General features: G+C 32.5%; 3 protein-coding genes across 4 annotated transcripts; all 3 read right to left on the bottom strand.

The window, feature by feature from the left end:
* Window positions 1–2,666: 2,666 nt before the first annotated feature.
* On the bottom strand, window positions 2,667–4,586 carry LOC125208673 (geraniol 8-hydroxylase-like). Its single transcript, XM_048108324.1, has 3 exons — window positions 4,092–4,586; window positions 3,568–3,966; window positions 2,667–3,428 (listed from the first exon to the last, which is right to left on the bottom strand). The coding sequence occupies exons 1-3, from the start codon at window positions 4,536–4,538 to the stop codon at window positions 2,835–2,837; spliced, it is 1,440 nt and encodes a 479-aa protein (XP_047964281.1). The 5' UTR covers window positions 4,539–4,586; the 3' UTR covers window positions 2,667–2,834.
* A 5,310-nt stretch (window positions 4,587–9,896) lies between these two features.
* LOC125204663 (methylesterase 10) lies at window positions 9,897–11,386 on the bottom strand. The gene is made up of 3 exons (XM_048103371.1): window positions 10,980–11,386; window positions 10,392–10,523; window positions 9,897–10,317 (listed from the first exon to the last, which is right to left on the bottom strand). Exons 1-3 carry the CDS (start codon window positions 11,340–11,342, stop codon window positions 10,036–10,038), a joined length of 777 nt encoding a protein of 258 aa, XP_047959328.1. The 5' UTR covers window positions 11,343–11,386; the 3' UTR covers window positions 9,897–10,035.
* A 5,994-nt stretch (window positions 11,387–17,380) lies between these two features.
* LOC125203364 lies at window positions 17,381–18,414 on the bottom strand. 2 transcript variants are annotated; one of them, XM_048101692.1, is made up of 2 exons: window positions 18,024–18,414; window positions 17,381–17,732 (listed from the first exon to the last, which is right to left on the bottom strand). In XM_048101692.1, the coding sequence occupies exons 1-2, from the start codon at window positions 18,255–18,257 to the stop codon at window positions 17,718–17,720; spliced, it is 249 nt and encodes an 82-aa protein (XP_047957649.1). In that variant the 5' UTR covers window positions 18,258–18,414; the 3' UTR covers window positions 17,381–17,717. The 2 variants fall into 2 exon arrangements, with proteins under 2 accessions (XP_047957649.1, XP_047957648.1); XM_048101691.1 differs by having other exon boundaries at window positions 17,381–17,642.
* Between the last annotated feature and the right edge of the window lie 4,703 nt (window positions 18,415–23,117).

Raw genomic sequence — 23,117 nt, 5'->3', positions numbered from 1 at the left:
CTACTTGGTTGAGCACTTGAGCTTATATAGAACAACACTAAGATACTTCAATTTTTACCAAACCACCTCGTACATAAGTGAAATACTTTATACGTTTAGTACTATATATAATTGATTATTATTATTATTATTATTGTATTTTCATTTTTAAGAAGAACTTTATCCCTACAGACCCTATAAAGTAAAATATATAAAGAGATAGGTAAATATGAACTCACATGGATATAATTGTAATGGAGCATACTTTTGACCAATGATCACGAATAATTGATTTAGTTCTACTACCTAATCAAATACAAGAAGACAATAGGGTGTCAGCATAATTTGGATTATGATGGCTCAATTAAAAGCTTGATAAAATAATTGATTGGCCCACTTACATATTGCTATTTTTTTGTCTGCGCCTTCTTCTATTTCTGATCTTTGTGCATTCAAGACTTATCCACCGGCAAATAGAAAAAAAGGTTAATATAATTTTTATGGATGAATGTTTACGTAAAACTATATATACCAAAATCTAAATTTCTAGAATTTTTTATTTATATTTATACAAGTATACTTTTCTAATAATTTTAGAAAGAAATGTTTAAATTACTTTTAATATTTTTAATTTTCTCTTTGACTGACACATTTTATTTTCGTAATCATCTGTTCGCAAAGGAAAATTAAAGTAGTTAAATAGTATTGAATCTAAAATAAAATTGATATAGTATAGCATCAAATAAAAAATTACTGTACTCCACAATTTTGAATTTTCGCCACACGACACAGTAAAAAAAAAATCACAAGAAAAAGAACTGAGTTGATTTGTGATAGCTTTATGGGCCGAGCCCAACAATCATAACCCATAGGCCGACATTATGTTTGCCCCTCAAAAGACCAAAACACCCCTGACGTTCCAAAATACTCCTGTCACCAATTAAGGGTAATCTTGTCTTGTAGGGAGATGGAAGAAAAAACAAGTTTACTAGAAATTGGATTCCCCTGTCCAAATCAATAGATCCACTCAAACGACAAATATGAAATACCCTATAGATTAATCAAAATTTTAATTTAAAGTAAACGATAACGAAATCTGACTAAAATCTTTTCTAGATTTTATGATCTTTTATGCATACTATTTCAATCTACACAATAATATTAATAATAAAAAAAATTAGCAAACTATTTTAGGCACAAATCATGCCATCGTTGCCTCTTTCAAATGTGAATCACGGAGAATTTGTTACTAGATTATGAATTAATTTATTTGAGGCCCCACAAAATTCTTTTTTAAGAAGTTTTGGGTTAGAATCTTGTTTATGTAATTTATTGAACATTTATTTACGTTAGCTCATCCCATCATCTTGAATGAAATAAATTACTATTAGAAACAGTATTAAACTCTAACTGACATATGAACAAGTCCGAATTCGACCAAAGATTTTTTTCTCAGATTATATAAAGAGAAAATCGAAACACACAGAACTCGAAAAGATGATGATTAATTAATTTTTGAATAAGGGAGGACCTTAATTAGTTACAAAGAACATGTTTTTTTTATAGTAATATTAAAGTTCCCATGCACTTCCCAGTGATTCCCTGACTCCTTGTTTTTCTTTTCAGGATTTGTATTGGATATTAATAAACTATTAATTAGGATTTAGGGTTTAGTAGTTATCTCAGTAGGTGTACCATTACAATTCATCTCATTCATATCCGTACGAAATTACTATCATATTCATTCTTTCATTATTTTATAGAAGATGCGAATTCGCTATTCAAGTCTATTCCATACTTAAAACTTATGTTTTCATGTTGTAGTTATCACAAAACTGTTGTGTGCATGTATGTTGTAAAGTGTAAACTAACTAGTGAGAGATTACTGGCGGATTACTGGTGGCCGGTGGGTCAATATCGTTGGTATTATTTTTTAATCTCTTGATCTGCCAGAATTTTCAAGTTTGTTCATTTGGATTAATATTCTTGACTTACTTAGTTACCGACTTACCGACTACATCTTTTCACAAATCAGCAAATAACGAAAATATACTATAGATAAACTAATAATGTAATTTTCAAATAACACCAAGTTTGATATCATTAAAATTAAATGCTACAGTCGATAAATTGCATGATAGAGATCTGGCTCATAGTTATGTAGAATAGTCCCCTCAACCCTGTAGTGACTATTCACTATTTAATTATCTGTGATATATAACTAAGAAATTAATAACTAAATCCTAATGTATAATTATATAATCGGATGTCATTGTTATATAAAAAGAGGTCATTTTTAGATTGTGTTAGTGCACATCCTTCGTATGGACTAAAACAATTTAAAAATAATCTTTGTGTTTTCAAAATCTAAATTTTCCAATTGAACAAAAACGATCTAAAATTAATCTGCGTATTATCTGAAATTGATCTCTGTACTTGATTGTTTGGTTATTTGATGATGCATTAAGATAAAAACCCATGTTTATATTATTTGCTTAAAACATGTCATACTACGACTGACTACCATATCGCACCCTAGCTGTTTTTATTGCAATATATAGAGGTTGTAATCATTAATGGATGGGATTGACATATATAGCCTTATTCAATATAACTAATAATTTAATTGAACACAAATCAAACGTTTAAAAAATATAGTAGTATTAGTGTTTTTTGCATTCAGAAAATAGCAAGTTAAAATAAAGTAGATTTCATCAAAATGATCTATTGGCATATACAATTTATTCAAAGTTTAATAATTTATTTACCAAATAAGTTACTACTAATTGATATGGTATTGTAGAAACTAGAAAGTAGAAACCCATAGCCAATGCATTATGCATGTGGGACTATAATTAGACAGGGATGGGGACAGCTCTCAACGGATGAGCTTTAACCAATGTAATTCCAAATTTGTCATCCATCTCCAATTTCCCACCTTCCACTTTCCAATCAAACGTATTCAGCAGTGATCCCAACATCACGGGCACCATTCTCATGGCAAGGGTCAGCCCCGGGCAGATTCTCCTGCCCGCCCCGAACGGGATCAGCTCAAAATCCTTGCCCTTCACATCCATCTCCGAGTTTAGAAAACGGAGGGGATTGAAGTCCAAAGGTTTCTCCCAAACCTTGGGATCCCTCCCTATGGCCCACAGGTTCACAAACACTTGTGAGCCCTTAGGCACTGTGTGGCCTGAGACCTCCACGTCCTCTTCCACTTTGCGCGGGATCAGGAAGGGGACCGGTGGGTGTAGCCTCAGCGCCTCCTTCACAATGCACTGTAGGAACGGAAGGTGTGATATATCACCCTCGCGTACCATTTTTCCTTTTCCAATCACCTCCTCCAGCTCAGCTTTTGCTCTTTTCATCGTCTCTGGATTCTTTAACACCTCCGCCATGGCCCATTCCACTGTGTTGGAAGTGGTGTCTGTTCCAGCAGCAAACAGGTCCTATATGTTCAAATTTAGTAAATAAATAAGTAAATATTAGGCATTTTGACTCTAACATGGAAATAAGTGAATGCGACCTTTAAATTTTTATTCATTTATCAGTAAAAAAAATTAGATATGTTATAGTACATCAAATTACCAGACACAAATGTTCGACATGAGTCCGGTCAATCTCTTGGGGCATGCTGAGGAGGATGTCGATCACATCATACATCTCTTCTTTCCGTTTCTCCAACCTTTCATCGATCAAGCTACTGAAAATGTCGATCACTCTCCCAAAATAGACACTCAAACGACGTCGTATCCCTAGGGGATCAAATATTGTTAGAAAAGGAAAGAAATCGACCGGGTTGGGCTTCCCGGCTACCTCCATGATGTTGGATATCACTTCCTTGAATTCTCTAGCAGAATCAGAGATGGGGTCGGCCAAATCCACGGAGAAAATGGTGTTGGACAGCGCGTTGAGGGCAGTTTGAAAGGCGGCGCGGCCGACATCCACAGCATCCGCCGTCCGACAGTAGGCTATGAGCTCATCCACCTTGATACAAAAATGCATTAAAAAATTATTAAACTGGTGAGTAATCAGAAAAATCATAGTAATAATTTTTTTAGAAAAATGTAAATAATATTTTTAATAAAAAACTGTGTTAAAAACAAAGACACCTTCCTTGTCCTGAGGTGTTGGTTGGCGTCGAGGCGGCTTGGGGAGAAGAGATTAGAGGTCATGGCTTTGCGGAGACTGCGCCACCGCGAGGAGACGGGAAGCCAGACGACGGAGTACTTGAAGTGGTCGTGGGCGTGGAGGGCGTCCGGGATGCTCCTGCTGGAGAAGGCCAGGTCGTGCTTCTGCAGGACTTGTTTGGCGATGTCGGCTGAGGAGACGACGATGGTGTTTTTGGAGCCGAGGCGGAGGCGCATGAGGGGGCCGTAGATGTTGGCCAGGCGAGCCAGGGATTTGTGGGGGTGTGGCCCCAGCAGGTGGAGGTTTCCGATGAATGGTAGCGGCCGCGGCCCCGGTGGGAAGTTTTTGCCTCTCAGCCTCACTGTTTGGAAGCCATGGAATAAAATTAGGCCAAATAATAATCCAACGCCGATTGTGAGCAAATCCATGGCAAAATGCAATTGGTGTGATAGAAGAAATAGGAGTAACTTCAGTCACAGCCACTCCTTAATATTAATAGTGTAATAGTAGTACGGCCAGGGGTGACGAAACAGGTTATCCGCGGTACCCGCACCGACAAGTCATGTAGCCAAATTTGTTATCCAAATACCCACCCCGCGATATAGCAGGATTACCCGATACCCGTATCGGGTAACTGTACCCGACATTGCGGGTACCCGTACCTGACCCGAAATCCTAATAAAAAATTTGAAAACCATAATAGCTGTCAATATTCCCTAATTTACTTTACTAAATTCGATGGTAAGCTTTGAATAGATTGAGAATAAAAGTGAGGAGATATTCTATAGCTAGTTCCGATGAGTTTTCAATTGTATATTTATTGAAATATAAAAATGTTTCAAAAGAACTCTTAGATTAAATAAAGTACTTTCACTGTTCCGCCTTAATAGATGTGTTTCATTTTTTTCACTCATTTTGGAAATAAAATAATATATATACTCTTTTCTACATTATTATCTCTTTTACTTTACTTTTCTCCAATTTAACTATATATGTTAATTTTTCAAAATGAGTGCATATATGGTTATTAGGAGTATTATTTAACTATTCTTTTTCTCCACTTTAATTATTTGGAACGCCTCTATTAATATGGAATGGGGGGAGTATTAAAAGATGATATATGACTAATACAAATAATAACGGATGTTATCGGGATTAAGGGGTAGCGGGTATACTTGCTACCCACAAAACTCTGAAACAAACTACCCAAACCCACTCCGTTTCCCGTTATCGTCAGGTAATGTATCCGATACCCGACAGATAACGGGTCAAGATGGGACTAGTACCTTATAGTTAGTACTACAGTACTACTAGTATTAAATATCCATTGTATAGATGCATTACTCACACGTATCTTTAGATTAGCGAACTCATTCTGGATTATTCTTGAAAATTAATGAACTTTAATTAAATTCAAATCTATTTCGTTTCATTGAAAAATTAGCTGTATAGTAATGGCTTTTAAAAATAGTACTCCCTCCGTCCCGGCTAAGATGACACATTGCTTAGCCGGCACGAGATTTTAAGAGTTATTGGTTAAAGTGTTTAATTGGAGAGAGAGAAGGTGGATATAGGTATTAAAGTAGAGAGATGAAGATAGATGGATATTTTAATAGGAGTGAGAAAAAGTGGTTGAGTGTATTAATTGGAGAGAGAAAGTTACCAAAAAAGGAAATGTGTCATTTTAGTTGGGACAAACTAAAAAGGAAAACGTGTATAATATATTCATAAGATCTATATCAATGAAATTGTATCTAATGTGATATAAAAAAAAATTAAATGACATCAAATAAATCAATTGAGTCGTCAATTTAAAACATGTGCACGTCTAATTAGTCAATGACATATTAGGAGTACAAAATGTTTTTCATTCTTTATGATTTTTTTTTGGCATTTTCCTTTAGAAATATCAAATTTGCTCACACATGGCGACTTATTAACCCCAAATTAATATTAATAAATATAGTAGGCATTTATGATCTTTAGCCTAGTTGTGAACTGTGTGGGTTGCTACAAAATTGGATTTCGCATTTAAAGTAGAAACGTCGAAACGAAAATGCTGTCGGTTGATATTAATTGACCATTCATCTCTACCATTTATGAACAATATAAACATATTACTAACTGCGTCCACATAATTAAATATGAATCTATTGCTTTGTATGTTTAAAAAATCTTTAGTTAATAAAATAATTTACCTAAACGGACGGTTTAAGTCTAGGGTACTTCAAACTTCAAAATAAGTAGAAAATGGTTAATGATATAGTTTAAGCGAGAAAGTTGCAATATAATAAAGAGTGAACTATAAAAATGGTCCCTGGACTATGGGTTTATCTCGTTCATAGTCTCTGTACTTTAAAAATATCGCCAGTAGTTTCTGGACTAAGGGTTTATCTAGAAATTGGTCCTTTTGACTTTTTTTGGTACGAAAATACCCTATAATATTATTTTGGGGGGTTTGGGCAATTTGGTCTTTTTACACTTTTAACATTTTAAATATGATATTATTTTAGTTATGTACTAACTTTGATATTATTTCAAAGTTATCATTCTTTTTCCATTTTGTTATCCTTCACTGAATTTGTTTTTTTTTTAATTTCAATATTAGATTTAATTTTATAAAATTAAATTTAATATTTAGATTTTTAAATATCAATAAATTTTTTTAATGAAAACTATTAATTCATGGACACTATAAATATTGATTAAAACTATTAATTTTTGTTATTTAATATAATATTCAATTGAATTGAAGAAGTACAGAAAAATAATATTAATCATGATGGAAAAATAAGAGTTATTCTATTTAGCCTCCGTTCGGTTGTTATAATTGCTTGTGATTAAATATTATGAAGTTGACTAAAAATTTGATCCTACTTAAAATTTTATATAGGAGTATTTTTGTTGAAATTTTCTAGTAAATTTTGATTGTTTTCAAATTAATAAACGAAAATTATATTAGTCTTACATTAGATACATATTTATTTCAGAATAAATTGTGTTATATAATCTATTTATGATTAAAGCTACTCCCTCCATCCCACGTTACTTGAGTCACTTCTTTTTTGCACTCGTTTTGAAAAAATAATAATAAATAATTAAAGTGAAGAGAAAATAAAGTAAAAAAAAGAATAATATAGTTAAGACTCTTCTCTACATTATTCTCTCTCTTACTTTTTTTTTCTCTCCATTTTAACTATTTATTATAATTTTTCCAAAACGAGTGCAAAAAAGAAATGACTCAAGTAACGTGGGACAGAGAGAGTATTAAATATTGATTAAAACTAAGGCGTTGTCATACCTTATTGATTACATAGTACTATACATTATCAAATATTGATTATAACTATTAATTTTTGCTATTTAATAATTTTTATAATTAAAAAAAATTATTGATATTTAAAAGTTAAAATTTAAAATTTTGTAAAATTAAATCTAATATTGAAATAAAAAAAAATAAATTCAGTGAAGGATAACAAAATGGAAGAAGAATGATAATTTTGAAATAATATCAAAGTTAGTACATAACTAAAATAATATCAGATTTATAATGTTAAAAGTGTAAAAACACCAAATTGCCCAAACCCCCCAAAATAATATCAAAGGGTATTTTCGTACAAAAAAAAGCCAAAAGGACCAATTTCGAGATAAACCCTTAGTCTATGGACTACTGACGATATTTTTAAAGTCTAGAGACTATGAGCGAGATAAACGCATAGTCCAAAGACCATTTTTGTAGTTCACTCTATAATAAAATTAGTAACGGATTAGTTTTCATCTCACGTGTATGTCGGTATTTTCAAACTTACTATACCGACACAATTCAATCTAGGGCGGCTCAACCATAATAAAATGGAACGGGCCTAGGCTGAGCTAGTCTATTGAAGTGGATTTAAATGGACTCTTTTTAAACTTAGGTTTAGCTTAGGCCCATCAAAAATCCAACCCAACATAGCCCAGGCCCTTGACCCGTTTCCAATAAGATTCACTACTACTAATCTTGTATTTTATTTATTAATTTCTACCCTAATTTTATCTTAATTTTAATCATGTTTTCCCCAATAAATCATATTTTATGAAATTCCTCCTTACAGTTCTATTTCCTCAAATATGGTTGGAGAGTTAAATTAGAATTTTTGAGACATAAAATGAGAAATATCTACTCCCTCCTTCTCACATTTTGTGTCTAATTTTGTTATTTCTATATGTCCCTCTTATACAGAGTTCTTTTTCATTTTTTTTTACTATAAATGGTAACTAGCTCTACATTCAACTTAATTACTTCACAAATATTTTATCATACTCATATATATAAGTGATACATATATTTCACCAACTCTTTCAATCTATATTTTTTTACATTTTCTAAAATTTGTGTGAGTTAAATGTGGAGACTTAATGAGGACGGAGAGAATATGATTTATTAGGAATGAACAAGTCAATTGGAATTGAAAATTCAAACTTTGGGCATATTGTAATTCATAGGAAACATAAAAAGAGTATCATTCTTTATGTTTATTTTTGACAAACCTCTTCTGAATTAGTCAGTTTACTGTTTGCATGCATTGAATACTGTTTGCATGCATTGAATATTCGTATTAATCATAGGTTGCTTCTGCTTATTTTCTTTGCATACCCAATGTTGATTTTGTCTTTGGTTTGTAAGTTCAAACTTCGTTACGTCAGAATTCTGAAATTTTTCCAAACACGCAAATCATATTTTCAAAATTCATAATTTACATGAATTATAATTTTGTGAATCATTATTCTTGTGGAAACTTCAGATATTTCCGACAAATAAATGGGCCTAAGGGGGATCTTAATTTATTCGAGTATTGGAATAGATGGATTTCGATTATTCCCTTTCCTGATGTAAAAGATTATACTGTAGTATTCTCATCATAAATCATAATTATATTACTTCCTTTTGGGAGTTAAAATTAACTCGATCAATTTGGTGTTTTTTTCGCTCAACTCTGATAGCAAATTCACATTATTTTGGATACGCCAATTTCAATCCAACCTGAATTGATCTAATAATTTGGGACTTAGTTTGTTGTGATTTTGATGAATTAGACTTGGATTTACTCGCCATTGCCCTAAAAAGCACTATCGAGTAGCAATCGCCAACTTCCATCGTGATAATTTTTTATTTTGTTGTTTACAAATTATCTACATTTATTAAAGTTTCTATATTTTCCCCAAATTTAGTCCATAGCAGTGGTTTGCAAAGAGAAGAAAATAAGTCCGTGACGGTAGTACGTAGGTTATAGATTAGGTGAAAGAGCAAGAGTGATATATATAACTTTAAAAGTATATTTTTTAATTAAAAAATTGAAATGGCATTGCTTTGGTTATATTTTTTAACTAGCTAGTATGTTTTAATTTGTCATGTCAATTTTGAATTTTTAGTGGAGAAATCAGAAAAATCTAAAGTTTATATATTTGTATTTAAAAATTAAAATCTAGAAATAAAATAAAAAAATATTAAAAATCTAGGTATTTACTCCATTCTACACCAGAGGAGTACATATAAATAGCCTTTACGAGTAACGATTACTCCCCCGTCCCATAGAAATAGGTCATATTTCATTTTTTTTCATTCCATAGAAATAGTTTATATCTATTAATAACGGCATTTTTCTCCTATTTTACTTTATTATTTATGGGTCCATCATCCACTATACAATTTTAACTACTTTTCCTCTTTCTTTCTCTCTTTACCAATTACTATGTATTAAAATCTGTGTCTAACCCTAAATGGTCTATTTGTGAGACGAAGGGAGTATTTTAATACAATCGGGGTCAATAACTTCATTATTCTACACCAGAGAATTACTGTTCTTTCCATAATAAATTGAACCATATTTCAGGACCAATTAAATGCACTCGTAGTACTAAGCATCAAAACTGGAGCAATAGTAATTAATGGTATTTATGAGATAATTGAAGCAAAGAAGATGAAAGAAGATGAGTTTTGGTGAGCATGGCCATATGGGAAGCTGCTTCAATGGAAATGACTTCATTTGGAGGGCTTTTCTCAATGTTATATCTCTGAAACTCTTCTTCCATTACCTCATCATCCTCACACATCACATAACAACGTTTTACTACCCCATATTTCTCCTCTGACAACAGCCCATTCTTGCTCATTTCTTTCAAATAAAACAAATTCGGCCTTATCAACATCTTTCCCAATTCCAAATCCTGACAATTAAATAAATTGTCAGAGTATATATGACAAAAATATTAGTAGAAAAAGAATTATAGAGTGTGAAGACCTCGGCGGAGCAGTTCCGGTAGACTATGGCCGCCATATATTCGGGGCCAAAAAGGGCAGAGAGTGGAACACCGGCTTCATCGAACTTAAACTCGCAGTCCATGAAAGATTTCTTCGAGCCTCTCTTGAAAAACTATTTTCACACAAATTCATCTATCATTCCCTTCTGATGTAACAATAATCTTAGAAGTGGACGAAACAAATTTTATTACTCAAGTCTCTATTAATTGCCTCACACTAACATTTTCATTTGACACTTCATATTCTACTATATTTCATTTCATTCACAAAATAAAACTAATACCGAATATAACCATAATTTCACTAACTTTTTTCTAGTGCTTTTGTTACCAAAGTCGAACAATTTCATAAAACTCGAAATAATAAAACATGAGATTAATTTCTCTTCTTTTGGCAGCGAATGAAGCGAATTTTAACATAAAATTAATGATGAAAGTTAAATAGAAAAAAATACTCCATATATTATTAATAAGAAAATATACTCTATAAATGAGTTAAAATATAAAACAAAAATGATTAATTGTGGAGGGAGATATTAACAAATGTATTTAGTAGATGAAAATGAGACCTCTTGGATTAGAGCTGCGGGTGGGTCCGTACAATTGGGCATGTATGCCGTGAGAAACACCGCCAGAGATATTTTGGCGGGAAAATTCTCCATGGCGGCGGAGATGGCGAGTCCGCCGTAGCTGTGGCCGACGAGCACGACTCTCTCGGCGTCGGGGAGGGAGGCGAGGAGATCCATGAGCGGGCGGACGTAGTCGGAGAACGAGGGAGCGAGGTCGGTGTTGACGCCGCAGCCGGCTAGGTCCAGCGCGGTGGCGCGGCAGCCATTGGACTTGAGCGCGGCGGCGAGTTTGTACCAGCACCAGCCTCCGTGGCAGAAGCCGTGAACCAGAACGAAGTGCTTGCTTTCGCCTTTCTCAATCATTATCACTTTTCAATTGGATTTTGTATAGTACTAATATGAAGTTGAGGTGTTTGAACTTGCTTTATTTATTGTGCAAGTGTAATAATGTGAATGGTTGGCTCATCATGTTTAATTTACGGCTCGGCTAATTAATTGGAACAAATTCCTTTTATTATTACATAATATTTTTTCATTAATTATGATTTTACACAAAATATTTATATATATAGTGAAATTATTAGACATCTAATTACTAACTAACAATAGAATAAATGGTTTCACTTAGGATTGATGCGTAATATGATTATAAATAAATAGTGACATTAAGATAATTATTTTAACAATTTGAGCAGTTGGCAGCGCGGAGATGTCGTGACCTTGAGGTCACGGGTTCAAACTCCGCCATCCGCTGGGAGACTTTTGGCCTTAATCCGTAAATCCGGTCGAGCAACTTTTGGCCTTAATCCGTAAATCCGGTCGAACAGGATAAGTGGGTTTCGCTAAAAGGCTGATTCGGTACACATGTGATTAAACTAAATAAAAAAAGGAAGAAAAATAAATATTTATAGGAAGGAGAAAAAAATGGATATATATTACTCCGACCGATTTTTATAATATATATGGAGTAGAACGGATAAGTATGATAATGTGGAACACCGACAGATTTTTAGGCCACTATAATTAAAATGTACTGGAGATTTAATATGACAGAAATTAGAATTTTTAGTCAACTTATAAAACGTGTGCGTTGCTAAATTAATTATTTATTTAATCCTATATAGTAGGTATGTAAAATAGATATAGTATGGTGTTGAAAATTGAAATAAATAGGCGCAAGTCGAATTACACAATTGCTATACTAAACACGTGAACCGTCCTATAAATGCAGTAGATACATAGACAGCCCACACATTTTGATTAGTTAGACGTCTTATCATAACTTTAAAGGGTAATATAAGTGATAACCGCATGATTCGATTTGAATTATGGAGTGGTGGTGGGACAAATATGTTAGTAGTAGATATTAGCCTTTGTTGGTGTTGTCCTGTAAAAATGGGCACATGAGATATTATAGTTTAAAGATTTTAATTTGTTAAAAGACTTTGAGTAGTTGAGTTTATACGTATAGAGACAAAAAAAGATTATAGTTACTCTAATTTTGTTTTGTTTTGTTTTGCTAATGAGGTTTTTTTGTAAATAATCCTCATCCCCATTTTTAGAGCTTGGGAATTTCTAGAATATCAAGAGGAAGTGTTATTTTTTCATTAAAAAATGAGGGGAATTTATATAGGGATTTTAATGGATACAAGTTCCAAATTTATCTTTCTATTTTTTTAGTCAATGCTAAATTATTTACTGGGGTGACATTTTTTTTTTCATATTTCTCTTTTTTCATGATAAATTACATTTAAAACGTAAATACTCCTCACTATCGCACCGTATTATTTATTTAGGGATATTAATTGAACTCAAATTCACGGGTTGACCATAATGGTTTGACAATTTAATATAGGATTAAAGTTGAAAATTTATGGAAAAAAAATAACAACATGAATCTAAATTTAATATACTCCATAGCATGCAACTCAATAGAATTGGCCCAATACGATTAATTCTCATTATCTACTTTTTAATTTTCATGACTTTTTTATGGTCACTAAAAAATATATTTCGATTCAAAAATTATTTATTTTTGTGAAAAACGTATCCATGTTAAGAAATTGAGTGGGTTGTTTGGAAATAGTTGGGCTTTAGGTAAATCCATCATTGTTTTGGGCTAAAAAATGATGTTGAATTGTTGATCCATTTATCATTAATTAATACTCCTTTATGTTGAATTGCTGATCTCCTAAAAAATGCAACTACTAGCTACTTTAGCTATTTTAAAGACATTTAAAAGAAATTGTACTGAGCTTGCACGATATATACAATATAGAGTTTTGGAGAAATTTACAAAATTGTTATTTAATTTAAAAAATTATATTAAATTAAAAATATATAATTAAAGCCATTTAAACGTTTGATTAAAATCTAAAAATATGTGATTAAGTGGAGTGAGTGGGAGGTTATTAATACAAGGTGGAGCCTCTAAATTAAGTGAAATGTGTGAGAGGTTTTATTTAGCATATAAATATGTTATTTAAAAGCCAGGTATATTATTTGAAATGGTGAACAAAATTTTCTCACAAAGGTGCGTAGTGTGCCGCTACAAGTGGTCAAATTTAATTTTAAAAAAAATGTGTTTTGTCTCTTCACTTCCACTTGGACAATAATTTGAAAGAGCACAAGGTTTGAAGATATTTATTACTACTATTAATTTAATTTTGAGTTACTACTAAATCTTCTATAAATACCAATTCTATTAATCAAAAATATTATTTCAGTGAAGAAGCTTTTGTCCGTCAAATCATGTGGAGTATTTATGTTTCTCTACCAGCTATTTAATCTAATTTGTGTTTTTAATTATACTATTTATGCTTGTCTTATTTTAGTTTCTTATCTTTTTTTTTATTACTGTATGTTATTCTTATTTTAACGGTCTTATTGCAAACCATTAAAAAAAATGTATGGGCAATTGTTTTGTAAAATCTTCACTTATTTTTGCAGGTATACTATTGCAGAAAGCTTCAAAAGTAACAATTCTGCACGAAGATATGAATCCACAACCTGTTGGTTTGAAAAAATAGATATTAATCATATCAGAAGACGTAGTTACGTTTGGTTGGAGATTTGAGGCTATTCAGTTTTACCTTTACTAAACTCATAGAATCATCGCATCACCAATTACTCAATATGCATGAAATTACAAACAATTCAAGATATTGACATATTGGTTTACCTCTCTTGCTTTTCATTCTTGCTTTCAAGAACTACATTACTGCTTTCATACTTGCTTTCAAGAGTAACATTACAAAGCGGAAATTAGTTTACGTTAACCATATCACTCTTTTCTCCATGTTGTGTGTTTCTCCTAAGCTTGAACTGACATGCATTTTGTTACAAGCAGCGGTGGATTCAGGTGGGGTCGCGCGGGGTCGGCCGACCCCACCGTTGGTCCATGAATGCCACCGGAAAATACCACTACTCGGCTCGCCGACCTCAAAAACCCTGCCTCCGACCCCACGACAGCCTTCTCCACAAAACCGAAGGAGATAAGACAATGAAACTAAAAATTAGAGAAACAAAGAAGAGAAAAGATATATATACATCATCACCATAGATAAAAAATTATAAGATTTCGATAAGTAATTTAGAACAAAGAAAAGGAGAGCTGAGAATTTTGCAGAAGAAAAAAATTTGGGAAAGAAGATGCATCGTGTTTTGAGATCTGATTTGGTCCATTTGGGCTTAAAAATTGAGATAGTGGGGATTCAGATTTAAATAAAAAAGTTTTTTTAGTTAATGCTACTTCTTCTCGGATATTTTTTTATTTGAAAATCATCAAATCTGTATAATATATTCATTATTATTTATGTTCATATACTTTAATATTATCAATTTTCAAATTTGGTGTCACGGAAATTCATTCTATATCCTATCACATATTAAGTCATAAAAAAAATACTACTACATAGTAGTAGTAATTTATTTCAATTTAAGTGATCCCTCCTCTGTTTTATTAGGATTATTCTTCTGTATTTGCTTATTACTATATACTTTGAAAAAAAAGTTTTAAAAAAATAACCAACACGATAGTATTCGTAAATTACATGACATATATATTTAAAATTAAAATACTTTAAAATACAAACAATAAATTTGTGAGAATCAACTATTGTAGATAATAGTATTACTTAAATTAAAATGTATTTCTTTCAAAAGATACTCCATTTCAATATTATTTAAAATAAATAATTATTTTAATAAAATACATACTCCGTATAATATATTTTGCACTCTGTCTGACCCCACGAGTTTTCTATTCTGGATCCGCCATTGGTTACAAGGCCCTTCCTGAAAATCCTAAGTTAGGAATCTAAGAACATGTTAAATGAGCTCGACAACTCAGTTGCGAACTCTGCGTCAACAGAGATGTCAATTTCTCTGAGTGGGTTTGAATTTAGGCATATTAGAATTTCATTGGCTATTACAAAACTTGAATTTCATAAAATAATTAAATTGAAGCATGGAATTTGAATTCCTGATAATAATGAAGCATTGAAGAATGGAATTTGTGAAAAAATTAATAATGTAGTAAAATATTTCGATCGTTTAATTTCATTCTCATTTTTAGCGTCTTTCTATATTTTAATACTTTGATTAGTAATAAAATATAAAATTCAATCCAAATAAACTTATTTTGTAAGATTGGCGAAAATATTCTATCAAATAAATGATTTATTGAAGCATTGTATTGGTTTAGTTTCCACTTACTATATCACCTTATATTCAATATTAGAAAAAGAAAATGGATCGTGCATCGCACTTGGATTATACTAGTTTGTTTATAAATATGGAGTATATCCTAAAATTGGTGAAGTTATACGTTTATAAATATGGAGTATATCCTAAAATTGGTGAAGTTATACCGCGCTATTGTTTGTTTTGATTATTTGGTAACAATTTAAATTATTCTATTTTTGAGAAAATATGAAATACGATATGAATATATATAAAAGAAATAAATTTAATTTGATATAATTTTCTCATAATTTTTATAGGATTATGTCAAACAATTTCATTTTCATTGTATTTCCCACATATACATATAGGGGGTCTTGTTAGGATGAGATTTTTGGGCATAATTGAGAAATGAGATGCAATCTCAGCCACTAATTCACAAGATTAACTTAATGTCAACAACTATCACATTATGTCAACACGGGGGTATAATTGTCTTTTCATTAAATTATATTTGAAATCATTTTCTAAAATCCTCTCTAAAACTCTATCTGCAAAGTCTTCAAATCTTCAACATTCAAATCTTCAAATATTCAAATCTTCAACATTCAAATCTCTTCAACATTCAAATCTTCAAATCTTCAACATTCAAATCTTCAAATCTCTTCAACAATCAAATCTTCAAAATTCAAATCTTCAAATATTCAAATCTTCAACATTCAAATATTCAAATCTTCAAATCTTCAACATTCAATAAAATAACACCTATTAAAATGTCAACAACTAAAAAATAACACTTAATAATTCACATATCAATACCGAGAATATCGAATGTCAACAACTCGTATTAAAATGTCAACAACTAACAAATAACACTTATAATTCACATATCAATACCGAGAATATCGAATGTCAACAACTCGTATTAAAATGTCAACAACTAACAAATAACACTTATAATTCACATATCAATACCGAGAATATCGAATGTCAACAACTCGTATTAAAATGTCAACAACTAACAAATAATATTTATAATTCACATATCAATACCGAGAATATCGAATGTCAACAACTACTCGTATTAAAATGTCAAAAACTAACAAATAATACTTACAATTCACATATCAATACCGAGAATATCGAATGTCAACAACTCGTATTAAAATGTCAACAACTAAAAAATAAAACTTACAATTCACATATTAATACCGAGAATATCGAATGTCATCAACTTATAGTTGACATTATGTGTATAGTTGATATGAATTGTATATGTAGTTGACATGAATTGTATAGTTGACATGAATTGTATATGTAGTTGACATGATTGTACACATAGTTGACATTATATGTATGTAGTTGACATTATACGTGTGTAGTTGACATGAATTGTATATGTAGTTAGACATACATTATACATGTAGTTGACATTATATGTGCGTAGTTGACATTAACAAAGGAATATCACCAAACATCTAGAGTGCATTATGATTAAGCTTGATTCTCCAATCTAGCTACATCCAACACAATTGATAATTGAAAAATAAAAATTATTTTTATCTAATCACAATTGATTAACACCAAATTCACTTTCCAGAAACACAAGTAGAATTTGAAGTTTTTTTGGAGATTCAACTACCTAAGTTCAAGTTTGCAGAAATAGGAACAAATCCAACCTCAAACAAGCAAATAATTGAATAAGCAAACACAATTTAATGCAATATATACTGCATTTATCACAATTAACACCAAATACACTTTCCAGAAACACAAAGCATAATAGAAATTGAGAATTGATTTATATACCAACACCACCATAAAAAAAAATCTGAAAAATCAGAAACGGACGAAGTCGGTTACAGCAATCCGCTACAAAATTCTGAACTTATTTTCATATAGTAGAGAATCAGCAACTCCATTATGATCACAGATCTGACCTCGCTTACGCTCGCGATTCACGCCGGAGAAACAAAATTTCTAGAGAAAAACAATAAACTAATGATTTCTCCTACGAATTGAACCTTCACTCATAGCCAAACGCAACGAGATTTCTCAAAATCCGAACAACTGCATAAAAAATTCAATCAAACAGTTGAAGTTTCTGTTTCTTCAAAACTCAGTGAAAGCCAATCAAACAGTTGAAGTTTCAAATTGAAAAAATTGAAAAAAATCACAATTCGCGCTTCTAATCAAATTAGCATTTCAATCTCCCAACGCTATGCGAAAACACAAAATTAGATGAAGCAGCATACTTAATTTGCTCTTCTAATCAAATTAGTTTTGAATTAGTTTTGAGGCCACCGGAAAAGATCAAGAAAATCACACAGCTCCGATTCCGGCGACAACGCTGAAAAATACCTGAGAGATCTTTGCTCTGAAACTGATAGATCGGACGTGTGCTGGAACATCCTCAGATCGGAGGTGCACCGCTTCGATTCCGACGGCGACAGAGACATCGCCTGCGGCGTGATCGATCTGACGATAGCGAAATCGAAGGAGATTCACGACAAGCTTCAGCCGCGGCGTCAGCTTGATGCGCCACGACCTCCGCCACGTCACCCCGCCGGAATCGCCTAGCTCTACAACTCGCATCTTCTGCTTGTGACCGGCGCCGGCGATGCGCTGGTAGCCCTTGCGGCGTCAGTAGCCTCTGATTCCTCGGTAGACAGTGGTGGAAACACCTTCCATTGGCTAATTGGTTAAAGATTTGGTGAAGGTGATGGTTTAATGGAGGAAAATTGAGAATGGAATTGGAGGAAAATTGGGAATGGAATTGAATTGGAGTGCTGGAAACCACGTTTCATTTGTTTTAAACTTAAATTACCATTCTGCCCTTTCATAATTAATTAATCTAAAATATTTTTGTGGCAAAATCTGGACCACTCATTTAATGAAAATGAGTGGCTAATATTGCATCTCATTTCTCAATTAGCCTAAAAAATCTCAATTGATCATGAACCTACGTATAGGATTATGTCAAACATTTTCATTTTCATTATATTTCCCACATACGTTTTTATATATAGGAGTAGCACAATGTTTTGAAGCATATATATCTTAATAAAAAAACAATTTAATTTTTTAATAAATAATTAAGAAAATCATTAATAATAGAAAGTGATCATATTTTAGGGAACATCAAATATAATAGTAATAGTTTCACAGTATTTTTGAGGATAGTATTGGTGAGGGAGGGTTAATTATATTTTATTCAGGTAAACTACAACAGTTTCTTTCAATGCTTATTGGACAAATCTGCATTTTTATCAACAACTCTCGAGGACAATTGAACAGGGAGTAAAAATTTAATTTTCTCAATTTATTTATTTTTGTATTTTCATATTTATTCTCCACTCGTTTATTTATATTGCTTTAGTAAATTTATCATAAATTTATATAATATTGTAATAGTATATCATGGAGGTGTAATCAAATACAAATCCATATCTATTATACAAACTACAAACTTTAATCTCATCCACTACTTATGTCAGGTCTACGGTTAAATAATGGGTTGAGTTTCGATGTCAACAGATAGCCACAATTCTGTCAACAGGGGTATATATGGAATGAGATTGTGTCATCTGTTACAAACGTCCCTATTTTCACTCCCAAACTGCCATACCACTAACAATAATATTCTGTAATAGCTTATTCCATGAAAAAGTCAATGATCGTCCCTAATTTATCTCTAATCTTCCAAAATACAAATATTCACATGTTTGGAAAGATATTACATTCAATAAATTAATATTCTACATTTTCTCTGGATTAATCTTCTCCGGCGTAAACTCTACGGATCTATTAATGACTGTCAACGAATGTCAACAAATTGATACAATTTTGTTATTTTTTCAAATGTTTAAACAACAAATGTCAAAATATTTTTTATTTATGCAGTTTCAATGATTTTTTCACAACAAGGAATTTCTACCATAATCAAACCCTCTACAAAGAATCCACCTAAATAACAACACTTTGTCATAACGAATCAAATCAACACCATTTCATAAGGAAACCTGTTCAAAATGAAATGCATTTAAAATGTAAACCAAGAGAATGTCAATACCATGTTTCATAACTTGAAACAAATTCCTAATGTTTATAATTCATTTCAACAAAAGTGATTGCTTCTAAAGCCAAAAATTCCAATATCAATATCCAAAAACTATCATTAACATTTAAAAAACATATTGTCAATTCCAAATCAACTCAATTCAACTTGTTTTTCTTCCTCGCGGGCTCATTGTGTTGCTCGTTGCTGGGAGCCTTGTTCAACATGCTATTCACTTGCCTCACATAATCTGTTCTGAAATTAGGAGTCACATTGATGTAATTACTCATGTAGGACGTGAACCTTTCTCTGGCAATGTTGAACGGTGCAAGGAGCATGGTCTTGCAATACCTCCCTCTCAAAATCTGCAGAATCCACACACTAACTCCTTGAAGACCAATAGTCATTAAATTGGCAGGGTTACCCATGTAAGTCTCCTTGTGTCTCGTCAGGAATACTGCCGAGTCATTAGTGGGCTTGGTTGTCTTCCAGGGCAAGTCCAACAACCGCGTTCTACGCTCCTTGATTATTACTTCAAACAGTGCGTGCAGTCCCTTGGACTTGAGATAAAAACCGAGAAAACCCCTCTGCAAAAAAGATCGGTTGTAATGTAAGCTCTTTCATGTCAGCCTTGATCCATATATGTAAATAATGTCAAGAAATATTTCCATCAGCAAGTTGGAATGTCAACCAAATTTCAAAAGGAATGATCACACAACAGGGCTTGACTGTAAACTGGATGAAGTGGAAGCACTCCAGCCAGATGTTCAGATACAGCAGCCTGAGCAGCTTTTGCAGGCTTCCTGTGCAACAAATAATAATTTAGTTTTGTGTACTTTACTTGAACAGTGGACAATGTCAACAATAAATGTGAAGTGTTTTTACTTTGCTTAAATGAAATCACACTAAGATTATAAACATTTCAAAAACACATAAGCAACATACTCAGTCCTTATACAATGAAAAACATAGCCGATTTGACCAACAACAAATCAGTAAAGGACTCGGTCTCTGTCACGCCCGTATTTTCTAAGGATAGAAAACACGGTTGATCGCGACTAGGGGATGATTAAAGAAGCGGGGAAGAAAGGGGAAAACACACATCTTTGACCAAAAATATTTAAATACTTAAAATAACTTAGAAAACAACATAGTATCAATTCAACAAAGTACCAATTCTAAGAAATAAAGACTAGAAAGAAAACAATTTTGAAAAGAGTTAGGTTCTCAATACTAAAACAATTTTAAAGAAAAGACACCTAGCGGAAGCGTTCAAGACACGGAAAATGCCGAGTATGAAGACACGACATATCCAACAATATTAAGCCAAACAAAAATAATCCATGAATTCTGCTCAACATCCTCCACGCCCGTCGTCGCTCAATCTGCACATTAAGAAAACAAATATGCAGGGCTGAGTACTTGATGCACTCAGTGGACACATGCCAAATCAGTTTGTCAAGCCATAACGAGTGATCTTGGGGGTTTTAATTGAAAAGAACCCAAGTCACTAAAATCATTTTCACATAAAATTCGGTTGCAACCATTTTCCATCCACATCACCATCACCATATCTGAACATACATGACAAGGAACGTGGCCACGAACCAAGTCACTAGACCGGCCAACTCCAATGAGATAGCGCACGATCTACTGGGTGTACACTAGTCCGAGCAGGGTTTGCGGCCCTACTGGGACCCGAATTCGATTAAACATACATGGCATAGCCACTTCAGATAGGTTCATTCAAACACAAAACATGGCAAGACAAACAATTTTCACCTCCTTTCACATAAAAATAGTATTTAGGACATAGTCCTTATTTAAAACGAAAGCCCACCTCAAAAGCTTAGCTCCTCCACAAACTTCCTGTCCCAACCTCAACAACGTGCAAAATTTCACCCTTTTCGAATTAACATAATATGCAAAAATCAGGTTTTGCTAAAAAAAAAGTTAATTAAGGACAATGCATGCATCCTATGTGTGTGAAAAAAAATTATCCCTCATTCACAAATAATAAAACAGACTCATCAATGAAGCACAAAATCCAATGATGGCCAACATCCTTGAACTCTCGGTTATTACTAAACATAGGCCAAGCGATTAAATTCTAGATCACATAAATTTGAATCACTTAATAAGATAATTAACCCAACACTAATCGGTCATCTCTATTAAACAAGAACTGAGGAAAAGAATAGCATTGGTCATTTAATATATTAGTCCCAACCAAACTCACGTACACATTATCCATATATCTACCGAAACTCACAACTAATTATATATATCACCCTATTAAATTAATTGGATAGTAGTGGTTCATAAAATATTAAAGTACCCAACAAAATAAATAAAGAAATCAAAATAAACAGTAGCCTATTCCTAAATCAGTACACGTATATACTCCCAAATCATCACAGAATGAATAAAAGAAATAATGTAACAATTAAAAGGAATTGTACTACCAAATATACTCCCAGCCCAACTCGTCTTCCTCAAATTTCAATCAGCAAAACTCTTTCTCTCCCTACTGCTTAATTAAAAAAAATGAGAGAAAGAACACCCAACACTATGCTCTCCCTAAAATTCTTGTCTCTATCTCCATGTTAACACAAAATCCAACACTGCATCCTCCATTCACAGCCCCTTTCAGTCACAGATAAGTTTTATCCACTTTTCCCCTTTCTAAACTTTTATTTCCAAATTTTAATTGTTCGATTCAATTATTTTGGGCAGACAGAATATTTCCAAGAATTCATATTAGAAAGAGATAAAGACAGACTTGCATGCTTGCAATGGCAGTAAAGATCGAGCTTTAACAAGAAGGTAGCATTCAACAAGTTTTCTAATAATTTCAACAAATCTGATCTGTGGACTACTGTGGTGTATGAATTTATGGCATGGAATTGAAGAAAGGATATACCTTTAGAAAGAAAGAGAACAAATTGAGATTTGCAGGGAGATGGCTGTTTCACACGCTACTCGGTTTTGGATTCCTCTCAACTGTGACAAAAGGAAAATATGGTGCTATGGATTTAATACCCAGAAAGTGATATACACAGAATGAAAGGGTAAGATTATACCTTAGTTGGAATGAATAAAACTCGTTAGCAACCAAGAGGAATTGAGATCACAGCTCTCTCGATTTCAAGCTGTAATATCATGGAATTGGCTACAAAATCAATATGATTATGCTAAGGTTTAATATTCATGAAATTGCGGAGAAAGATTACCTTATGGTGGAGGAAACAAAAAACAACGGCAGATAAAATGAAGCTGCATTGTGGAGGAATTTATAAAGAGAAGAATGGATTTTGGTTGGAGATTTTCAAGGGAGGTGGAGATATGGAAGAAACCGTTGGGTGATGGAATTGGAAGAATTATTTTGACCAAAAATT

The sequence above is a fragment of the Salvia hispanica genome, chromosome 2 (genome assembly GCF_023119035.1).
Source record: "Salvia hispanica cultivar TCC Black 2014 chromosome 2, UniMelb_Shisp_WGS_1.0, whole genome shotgun sequence".
Lineage (NCBI taxonomy): Eukaryota > Viridiplantae > Streptophyta > Magnoliopsida > Lamiales > Lamiaceae > Salvia > Salvia hispanica.
Note: the sequence above shows the minus strand (reverse complement) of the source record. Positions and strands in the feature narration are given on the sequence as shown.

Excerpts from the sequence above, each read along its gene's own strand:
- LOC125208673 (XM_048108324.1), bottom strand. The coding sequence starts at position 4,538 with ATGGATTTGCTCACAATCGGCGTTGGATTATTATTTGGCCTAATTTTA. Across the intron at positions 3,967-4,091 it reads AACACCTCAGGACAAGGAAG|GTGGATGAGCTCATAGCCTA; the intron begins GTGTCTTTGTTT and ends TTTTGTATCAAG. Across the intron at positions 3,429-3,567 it reads ATGTCGAACATTTGTGTCTG|GACCTGTTTGCTGCTGGAAC; the intron begins GTAATTTGATGT and ends TTGAACATATAG.
- LOC125204663 (XM_048103371.1), bottom strand. The coding sequence starts at position 11,342 with ATGATTGAGAAAGGCGAAAGCAAGCACTTCGTTCTGGTTCACGGCTTC. Across the intron at positions 10,524-10,979 it reads CCGCAGCTCTAATCCAAGAG|TTTTTCAAGAGAGGCTCGAA; the intron begins GTCTCATTTTCA and ends GTGTGAAAATAG. Across the intron at positions 10,318-10,391 it reads ACCGGAACTGCTCCGCCGAG|GATTTGGAATTGGGAAAGAT; the intron begins GTCTTCACACTC and ends TTTAATTGTCAG.
- LOC125203364 (XM_048101691.1), bottom strand. The coding sequence starts at position 18,257 with ATGCGAGTTGTAGAGCTAGGCGATTCCGGCGGGGTGACGTGGCGGAGG. Across the intron at positions 17,643-18,023 it reads TCAGAGCAAAGATCTCTCAG|AAATTTTGTTTCTCCGGCGT; the intron begins GTATTTTTCAGC and ends GTTTTTCTCTAG.